The 10,278-nt window shown below is 45.0% G+C and overlaps 2 protein-coding genes across 2 annotated transcripts; both read right to left on the reverse strand.

Moving 5' to 3' along the window:
• Positions 1–1,371: 1,371 nt before the first annotated feature.
• LOC127332960 (uncharacterized) lies at positions 1,372–2,190 on the reverse strand. The gene has a single exon (XM_051359273.2). The coding sequence runs from the start codon at positions 1,892–1,894 to the stop codon at positions 1,550–1,552; it is 345 nt and encodes a 114-aa protein (XP_051215233.1). The 5' UTR covers positions 1,895–2,190; the 3' UTR covers positions 1,372–1,549.
• A 3,675-nt stretch (positions 2,191–5,865) lies between these two features.
• On the reverse strand, positions 5,866–9,955 carry LOC127332961 (adenylyl-sulfate kinase 3). The gene is made up of 7 exons (XM_051359274.2): positions 9,525–9,955; positions 8,940–9,089; positions 8,468–8,617; positions 8,193–8,311; positions 7,986–8,070; positions 7,128–7,174; positions 5,866–6,202 (listed from the first exon to the last, which is right to left on the reverse strand). The coding sequence occupies exons 1-7, from the start codon at positions 9,802–9,804 to the stop codon at positions 6,104–6,106; spliced, it is 930 nt and encodes a 309-aa protein (XP_051215234.1). The 5' UTR covers positions 9,805–9,955; the 3' UTR covers positions 5,866–6,103.
• Between the last annotated feature and the right edge of the window lie 323 nt (positions 9,956–10,278).

Consider the following 10,278-nt stretch of genomic DNA (forward strand, 5'->3'; position numbering starts at 1 on the left):
TTCAGATGCACTACATGTTGCCAAGATGGAACACTACAAATAATCCTAAGACCCCATAATGATGGATATGAACAGTGGGTGTCCTTTGGTGGCAAGGGAATCAATCGTGTTAGCAAATTATCATAGGGGTATTCCTTTGAGAGAATGGGTATAGCTAAGCTTTATACATAAAGTACCATCTTTTATCAAATTAATCGAGAGTGATATTTTGGCTCTTTGGGTGCATATGCTATTATGCTCCCTATAGTTCAAAATGCATCTTTGAAACATTTTGAAATATCAAATGAAAAATTCACTTGTACATCTTCACATGCTATGTGTGCGCAAATTTTTCCCATGAAAAATTGAGTTTTCATTTGGGCTGCGAAAAAAGACAAAATTGGTGCTAAAAATATGCTTTTTATGAGACATGGTTTGTCTTTTTTTCATCAATCAAAAATAAAATCGTATTTTCGCGTAACTGTATGAAGGCACATAGGTTGTGAAGATGTACAAACGAATTTTTTTTAGAACTTTTTGATAGTTGGAAATACGCTTTTTGAGTTGAGGGGGCATATGCAACCGGGGGCGAATTAATTTTTTTCTATTAATTATGTTATAGTTCAAAAAGTATATTTTATAATACGATATAGGATCCAACATGGTTCATGTGGTGCTTGCCCGGCTTGGAGATGACTTGGAAGCCCTTTGGTCCTTCGCAAAATCTCCGAATTATATCTTTGTAATGGCCAGCGAAAAATAAAAAAATCTAATAAATACAAAACTCAGCCAAGAAGAATCAGAAAAAAGCATGAGATTGGCATGTTGTATAGAATTTAAAATGTTATTAAATTTCAAAAAGAAAAACATATTTACAGGTTTTCACAAAAAATCTAGCTAGACAAAAAAAAAGGAGAAATCTGATAAATTTAGAGTTTTGAAAATAAGCATTGTTCGCTATACTTAGATGCTTACATTTTCCATTTGTATAGATTAAAATACAAAGTATTTCAAATTGGAATTTTTGGCCGTTTATCGGATACATCATCATTGCGTAAATCTAGAATAGCCCGCGGAGTAAACCAGCGGATGCTCCTGCCTGTTGCCAGGAACATCGCCCCCCGTTCCACTACAAAAGCTGAATTATCCTCCTTCGAATTAATACATATATACTTGTCGCATCGAACTGTCTCAGAATCTCAGATTAATGCCACGATGGATGGATGACCCATGAAAACGACAATTCTGTCTTTTATACAGCGTGGCGCACAGGATTTTGAAAAGAATCAATCAGGAATTTCGTCTCGATTTCTCGCTGATATCAATATGTACAGTGTTACGTACTATATACTCCGTATACAGTATTACAGCTCATACAGTATATACAAAGAATTGAAATGATTCAGTGAGAAAAATCGTCTTGATTTTCTCGCTGAAAGCAAAATATGTACGGTGCTACAGCACGTATGAAGAATGGAACGGACAAAAGAAACACCCACACGTACGCCTAGTAGCTAATACGAGCACGACACGATCCTTGCTATCTATGCACATCGTGGATCTTCCTTTCCTAGGCGTCCGAGTAATACAGCCCCTCGTCGTCGTCGTCGGACGAGGAGGACACCGAGAGGGACCGGCGGTAGGTGTAGAGCACTCCGGGCCGCCGCGCCACCCAGGCGCCGCCGCGCCCGGACGCCGGCACGTAGTAGTACTCGTCCGGGTCCGGCAGCGGCATGCAGAAGAAGAGGTAGAGGCAGCCGGCGAGGCGCTCGAGCTCGTGCGCGGGCGGCGCGAACAGCGCGCGCAGGACCTCGTCGGCCCGCAGCCGCCGCCGCTGCCCCGGCCGCGGCGCGCCCTGGCACAGCTCCGCCGGCACCCGCGCCGCCGCCGCCAGCCACGCGCTGCTGAACACCATCCGATCGTCGGGCGCTTTGCTTGCTTGCCCGGCTCGCGTGTCGTGGGGCGGCCGGGGTTTCAGGAGAGATGACGGGCGAAGCTAGCGGTGGCGTGGTTCGGCGGGAAAGTTGGGGAGGCGCGAGCGAGCGAGCTGCGCACGTACTACGCAGGGTGTAATATACGCCGGGCGGGGAAGACGAATAGGTCCATCGGGGTTGTCTTGGTACGTGCCGGTGTTGGCCTTGGTAGCTTCCGCCGGCCGCGGCGACCGCGCGCGCGTAGGAGGTTTCGTCGGCTTTTTCGCGGGTTCTGGCTTCTGACTGGTTGGTTGGTGTCGCGCGCTGCCGCATGGGTGCAAGTGTACAGAACGCGTGCCGCCCGCGCGGCGAATGGTCGGTCGTCGGCGCGCGCCGCACGGTGCCGTGACCCTCTTGAATTAATCCTTCCGGTATCCGCCGACGGCGATGGCTGGATCGGCCAGGTAGAAGGCACACGTTGTACTACTAGTCAGGTCCATCGTCGCATCATCCTGCATAATTTTTCCAGACTCCAGTGTCACGGATAAAATGCGGACCATTTTACCATTCAGATCACAATCTATGTGTCACGGACAAAATGCGGACCGTTCTACCATTCTAGTAGAGCACAATCCATGCATCACAAACAAAATGTCGGCCGTTTTACTATTCTAGAGAACAATTCATGTGTTTGTCAGCTCGGGGCGTTCCTGCTTAAATTGTAAGAGCGTCTTGACTGGTGCTCCCATCAGCTGCTTTTATAGGTAGTCGGCATATTTAGAGTCCAATAAAATGGTTGTAGGTTAGCCCTTTTGGCTGGGATGGGGCACCGGCAATTCGCGCGCCATGTAGGAAAGCCTTTCTCGGGTCCGCATGGCGACAGCTATGACCCCTCTCTTCCACGGGTCATATATGAGTCAACTTTGACCGGATGGACTTACGAGACGCCAGAGTAATGGCGCCACCGCCCCTCCCACCTACCGCGAACAACCTTCTTTTTATCCCCTCCGCTCATACATAGTCGAGTCTGCCCTTGAATTCGCCGCTCTCTCTCTCCTTGTGTGTGTGTGTCCCACCGTCGCCATGGATAGACGTCGGCTGGACTAGCATGGGGCCACCAAGCTTGCCAAGTACAACATCCTCGCGCCACCTAAAATGACGGTGCCAAGGGTTTGGGACATTAGCTTGCCAACAGTGTCCGCCGGCAAGGCCGGTGGGGAAGAGATCTTCCACTGCCAACAGAAGCACACCCTGTTTCTGAACCCACGACATCGTGGTGACTACTAGCCAACACTATTTCGCAAGGAGGTGGCGCTCAACCGCTTCACTAGCGAACATCCACCACCGGAGAAAAACATCGTCGAGTGGAGGCGTATATGGTTAGTGCCTAGCCCCACCGTTAAGGAAATCATCAACGCCGCTCTCTCACCACGAAGACTTCATGCGGCCGGCTACGGAGGCTGGCATCCTCGACGTCGACTCCAACGAGGAAGAGTAGAAATTAATTTAAACTATTGTCCTAAATTTGTATAACTTTTAAATTTTGAATGAAAATTGTCGGTTTCGTTGTTTCCGTTGTTTGACAACACCTTCCATACCACTTTTCCGGGCACTGATAGTGATACTCTGGCGTGGTACGTGGATGCTGTTCTCAAGAGGCAGCTCTGTGATACTGCCCACCGGCTGAAGTCTTACTTTTAGCGAACTGGCCTTCAAGTCAACGTTGACCTGACTAACGTTTGGAAATACACGTATCCTTATTGCAATTTAAAGGTAGATTTGGATAATGCAAGCACATATAATAATGACTCTCGATGATACAAAACTGAAATGGTATACGCCTCAGAATTACTTAGACTAATCATAGTGGAGAGTAACATAGAGTAGTAACATGGTGCATGTTACTACCCTATGTTATTGGTAAATACTATGTATCGTGATCCGATGGGAATGAAATCATCGGACCGATTGTTTGCCGTCGATAGATACTGCATCGCCCGGCCCGCAGCGGCGCAGCAGGTTGCTTCCACGTCCAATCCAAGGAAAAAAAGGCACAATAAAGCCCACATTAAACCCGCACGGTACCCACTTGTTTCCCAAATTACCGCTCCCATTTACGGACGGGATTTGCTTCTCCCCAAATCGCTCTTCCCCAACGCGTCGTCGACCTTATTTCTCCACCACGCCGCCATTGCTCTCCCCAACACGCCGTGCCCGCCATCCAGCTACGACCTATGCCTCGTCCTGAAGCGACCCTGAATCGCTTGCTTCCTCCGTCGCCCCTCGCTACTTTCTTCATCACATAATTAAGCATCCACATGTTTGCGGCAAGCTACTTTTTCCTTGCTTCCTTGAACTGTTGCGGCAAGCTAAATTTTTTTTTCAATTGCAGGTGACCTAGGTTCCTCTGCGCATATATTCTCTAATTTTGCTTTTTAAATCCGTGTAAATCATTTACGGTTCATCTACTGAACAGGTCTACTCCAGGGCTTCGCCCATGCTGCTCCAATCCCCCAAATCGTGGAGCGGCGGAAGGAAGTATCACCACCATCTAAATGAAGCACTACCACAATCTGAATGAAGCATAGTGACCATCTGAAGGTAACATGCCAGGATCGACGGGTGGCGTATGGAGGAAGCACTAACACCATATAAATGAAGCAGAGTGACCATGGGAAGGATGCATGCCAAAATCTACTGATGGATCTGAAGAAAGCACAACCACCACCTGAATGAAGCAAGTAGGAAAGAAGTAGCATAATGAACGAGAACAGTTGTCATAGGTCTTCTAGAAATTGTGCTTCGTCGAGGCTGGGAAGCATACATGAAAAAAAGTAGCAAAATTTGGGGAGACATTTGTCATTACATATCTTGTAAAATATGTGATTTTAGACTGAAATGTCTTATCCATGGAGCAATTTTTTCATTCGATGGAAGCAACTAGTTATTTCTTTTGAAGCAACATCCCCAATTCTTTTGAAGGATGTCCAATCATGACAGTGAAAATAATTTCATTGCCGACAGAAACATATTCAGTGTAGTACGCTGGAAGCATTTGTCTGGTCATTTGTCCACGCTAATGTCGACTCATAAAATATTTTTGAGCGCGACACATTTTTTGTTGTGTTATATCACAAAAAAGATCCGCTCTAGTAGATAACAAGAAAAAAAAGATTTGCTTCCTAATTAAATCCAAAATTAGTTTTTTTAGGGGGTTAGAAACACAACAGTTGGATCTGCCATCTTTATTCGAAGGAAATTGTAAAAATATTTTCCCCGAGAAACAGTGCTTAGCGTCGAAAAACAATACTTTTGTTGCACAAAACTAAGTTGTTGAGGCTGAAAAAAGCCATAATTAATTATTGTATCTCATTAGTTGTAAACAAGAAACAATTTTCCAAAATTATCTCCAACTAACAAGAGATTAATTTGGATAATATGGACGTGCTTCACATACGTAGTAAGCCCTTTGGAAGCATTAAATTTGTTCCTAGAATCACGTAATGAACCAACCCAGCACACTTAGCGGAGATGCTGGCGACATTAACGGACGCGAGTTTAGTCCCCAATTAATGGAAATTGACACACTGACCTAGTTAAGATCGTACGGTCTGGCTCCTTTCAATCCTACGGTCATGCACTGGTCCGATCAGATGCAACAAATCGGCATTCGATTCCTAGTGGTACCCTATGTTATTACCCTTCATAGTGGGTAGTTACATATATGTGGTATCATGCATGTTATATTTATTAGATTGTAAACTCATCTTATCTTGAGAAGTGTGATATTATGATAACATAGCTAATTACCACCCCACTCTTTTTTTTCATTTATTGTCATGCCACGTCACCAAAATGTTTTGGGGTGTGTAATGTTACTACCTATGTTACTCCCACTATGAGCAGTCTTAAACTCGGAAGCCGTTGCACCTCATCAGAACAACTACAAGTCCTATCACGATAGCATGACGAGTTACATGCCAAATAAACTAGGATCATATATATTACTACTCTGTCATTGCACAGGACATTTTCCTGTTTGCAGCAACGAGAAAAAAGGAGAGGAGCGGAACTACATATGGGTAGCAGATCAACGCACGCAATCAATCGAAACAAGTACAGAGGAACCTACTCGCGCTTGACTTATTCTGCGCTAATCTAGTGCAAATACTCTCCAGCACGACAACGGCCCCATGGGTGACCATTTCCGTCTACTCGTGCAGAAAGCCTTTCTCCTCAAGATAAGTTACCACCTGTTCTGCCATGTCAGAGGGTGAAGGACATACGCCATCCACTTCCTTGATCTCAATCTGTAAGCATAACAGAAGAAGGCATTCATGTCAGAAGCAGTAGCAAATTAGTGTCAATGGTAGGAAAGAGAATATGACGAAAACATGTTTTAGCTATTAAATGTGTAGCTGTATTATATATTAAGAAAAATACCAAGAATGATTTAGTATTTAACACTAATGGATATAGCATTTATATTCACTATTGTGTACTGTAGCACTAATCATATATTATGTACCTAACATTCAGGAAATCTAACTCATCACCATTCGCTCCCTTGTCTTGCAGAGCGAACCACCCCATGTCATCCAAGCAGGAGCAGAAGAGGGCGGTGCAGGAGACTGAATGACAATGGCGACGCTCACCGGCAGCCAGATAAGTGATACCTGGTGCACCTTGGCCTTAGAGAGATGGCCTGATCGGCAATAGGTGGACAGGATGAGGTAGATAGGCAATAGAACAGGGAGGATGGGGGGCCATCGATGGGAGGAAGCCTCGGAGGCGAGGTAGGCTGGGAGGAGGAGGAAGAGGATGCATGGAAGGGGATGAAGCCCTAGCTCTTCCCAGTAACATATTTACTACCCTCTACTGTTCTTCTAAACTACAGAGCATATTTACGATTCTCTTTAACATGTTAAGCATGCTTCTGATCCTACATGATCGACTATGTTATGATAAAAGAGAGATGAATAATGCTCAGTTTTCCTAATCCAATCTTAAATTTAGTACTCCCTCAGATCCATAATAAGTGTCGAGGTTTTAGTTCAAATTTGAGCTAATTCTGACTAAAACCCCGATGCTTATTATAGATCGAAGGGAGTTAAATTTTAATCTGCAATTTCAATGATCCATATAACCCAGAAGAACAATCATGTTAAAATCTGCATAACGTGCACTTTGACCATGTGAAATTATAGCAACTAGCAAGTATAATTTATGATTTACCTCACAATTCAACGGTGCTTCATAAGGGTCATCAATACCAGTAAAACCTGCAGCGAAACATAATTAGGGTATTGAATTACTGAAGCATGAGAGAACTATACATGGTTTAACAAGACATGGCGGAAAAAATATTGCAAAGTTATATGCAAAGAATGGTCAATTAGAGGCAAATGGGCGAAGAAAAGTCTACCCACAGGAAATTATCTTAGTCAAAATGTTTAGTATGGAACAATAGTATGGGCAAAAAGGCTTCCAGGTTTGTTCCTTCCTTTTCTTACATTTTCGTTCTGAACTAGATAACTCCTTAGCTAAACTTAAAAATGCACATACCGGCACCTAAAAACCAGTTCAAGTGATAAATTGATAGTAAAAGCTCCAGGAAACTCATAGCAGAAAAATCGATGAAAGTACAAGGAAATCAAATAGAAACTGAATCAGCTTTGATGTTGTCATGGCTAATTGTGCAGTTAAGGCGTAATGAGCTAGTGACAGAACCTAGTCGATAAACAATGATCCCACATTTTTGGGCGAAAACTGTAGGGGAGGGCCTGTCAGTAAATTTTATTAACGTCGACCCCATTCATTAACACCATTACACTGTGGAAACATCATATTAAGCTCCGCAATATGTGCACTGGCTAGTTTTAGCATGGTTCCATATTCATGTGAGCGTGTTCCTTTCTTGTAACATGCAAAATGTAATTCAATTTGGTTGTAAAATTAAGTTAAGATGTGATTGGTGGCCTTATGGACAACCCGGAAAGGGTGTACATTTCACAGCAGCACAAGCCAAACTGAAGCGCGAATCACTCATAATTATTGACAGCTTGGGCATCAAGGATTATATGATGACCTCACCCTTTATTTTTCCTGCACGAGCGAGCTTATAAAGGCCCTTTGGGTCCCTTGCTTCACACAATTCCAAGGACATGTTCAAGAAAACCTGCAAGGTTCACGAGAGTTTATTGAGCATTCATAACAAAACCAGTGACAAAGTTAGGTTTAAAAGAGACAAAGTTAAGTTCAACAAAACCAGTGCAAGGTAAACTAAGAAGAATCCCTCACCTCAATAAAACTACCGTCTGACAATAATGCACGACAAGACTCTCGGTCTCTCCTGTACGGAGATATAAAACTAGCAATACACACTAGACCTGCATCTGCAAATAGCTTTGCTACTTCACCTGCTCAAAGTAGTTGAAATAATGTGAGTGCAAATGGGTGGAAAATATAAAATAATAGCACAAGCATGGCTTTGCTGTTTACATCTTTTTTTATTATATTCACAGAAACATTGTTAAATGTGCAAATGCAACTTCTGATATTCAGGAGATACTTACCAACTCTGCGTATATTTTCAGCACGATCCTCAGCTGCGAACCCAAGATCCTTGTTAAGACCATGTCTTAAGTTATCGCCATCAAGAACATAAGCAAGCTTCCCTCTTGTATGAAGCTCTCGCCCTAGTGTGCAAGCCAAGGTACTTTTACCTTGAAAAGGCGAAGTAAGATAAAGACATCAGTAGAATAAGAGAAAGTTTACATTGAGAAGAATGCTAAACTATTGGATATATGTCATTTGCAAATTGTCGTATGAAATAACAGAAAACAGATTGTGCTTTATACATTGTTAGACATTGGGTAAAAAGTGGATAAAGCAGCGGGAAACAGAATGAACATCAGCCACATAGATAGCACTATTCGCTTAGAGTGCTTTTGACAATTTAACATATTTCCCCTTTTGTCCCCAGTATTTTTTTTTCGGTTTTGCTATGTCGCAATTGCTTCAGATGAATTAAAGCATACTAATTACCTGAACCGCTAAGGCCTGTAATCCAAACAACGCAGCCCTTCTGCTTCAGTAGCTTTTGCCGATCAGTCATGCCCACCGGGCAGTCATGCCAGAAGATATTAGCTGACTTGGGCACGGTGGACGACATCTCCAAGACTCTGTCCTCACCAACTGCACGATTACAGTCAGACGGTATGATCAGGCACCATGAAGATATAAAATTTCCTTACAAGCAAAAAGAAAACTATTCACTGTCAAGTGGTAGCAGTTCTTTCTTGAGCCCCTGGGAAGCCAGCTGACAGCCAGCAAATCTAGGCCCGGTCAAAATTTAATACAAGTACTCCTTGACAGTGAATAGAAAACAATTCCACTAGATACGACGGCAAACCACCTAGACTAGACTGATGTACAATCGTGTAGATTAAACATTTCTAGCGCGGAAACCGGCCCTAAAACGCCACAATCCCGTCGATCTAGAATCCCCGCAACGGGCCCGTCCAAATGCGACTGAAATTTCACGGGGACACGCTCCCCGATCACCAAGCAGCAACGGCACTGAATAAACAGAGGGGTGCGAAGGAAAGCAGGGGAGAGGGAGGCGCATGCCTAGGCTGACCCCGACGTGCTCCGCGCTGGACCGGCCGCCGGCGCATTCGACGCGGGAGCCCCGGTTTCGGACCGGCGGCAGTCCCCCGCCCGTTATCCTGGTCGCGGAGGAGGGCGCGAGGCGGAGGCGGGGGCGGAGCAGCAACCCTAGATTCGCTGGGCTCCGGGCGCGATCTCCACCGCTGGAAGAAGAACGCGGGCACCACTGTTGCGGGGCTGCGGTGGAGGCGGGGAGGCAGCGAGTGGCACGCGGTGCTCCTGCTCGTGCTGCTGCCTCCATGGGTGAGGAGTGATGGTCACGCGTCACGCCGGGGCGGGGCTTTTGTCTTGTTTTTTTGCGGGCAGATGCGTTGCATCAGCAGTGCGATCACTTTTGCTATTTTTAGCGGCGGAATCTGAGGAACTATGTTTGTTTTTTGCGCTGAATGCTGATGAACTTGCAGGCACGCCCAGCCCACCAGAGTTCAAATCCCAGATTTGACACTTTGGTGTCTCATAAAGGCGGAATATTCTTCAGTGGGAGACGACGTTCCCGTCGATAGCGAGGCGCCTGTGGTGACTTCGTCAATCTCAAGACCCGCCGGATCAGTTCTTCAACGCAGTCTCTTGGAGGTGCTCATAGGGGTAGGGTGTGCATGTGTGCGTTCATAGGGGTGAGTGTGTACGCGTATGTATGAGCGTCTTTGCGCCTGTTGTGTGTGTGTTTGGCACTGGCACATAATTACGTCACGGTGAACCATGTGACATTACGGGC

The sequence above is a fragment of the Lolium perenne genome, chromosome 2 (assembly GCF_019359855.2).
Source record: "Lolium perenne isolate Kyuss_39 chromosome 2, Kyuss_2.0, whole genome shotgun sequence".
Classification (NCBI taxonomy): Eukaryota; Viridiplantae; Streptophyta; class Magnoliopsida; order Poales; family Poaceae; genus Lolium; species Lolium perenne.

Bases quoted from the DNA above. Each gene is read 5' to 3' on its own strand.
- LOC127332960 (XM_051359273.2), bottom strand. From the start codon at position 1,894: ATGGTGTTCAGCAGCGCGTGGCTGGCGGCGGCGGCGCGGGTGCCGGCG.
- LOC127332961 (XM_051359274.2), bottom strand. From the start codon at position 9,804: ATGGAGGCAGCAGCACGAGCAGGAGCACCGCGTGCCACTCGCTGCCTC. The intron at 7,175-7,985 runs GTGAGGTCATCA...GTTTCGCTGCAG, and splicing joins TCGTGCAGGAAAAATAAAGG to GTTTTACTGGTATTGATGAC. The intron at 6,203-7,127 runs GTAAATCATAAA...TTATGCTTACAG, and splicing joins AAGCACCGTTGAATTGTGAG to ATTGAGATCAAGGAAGTGGA.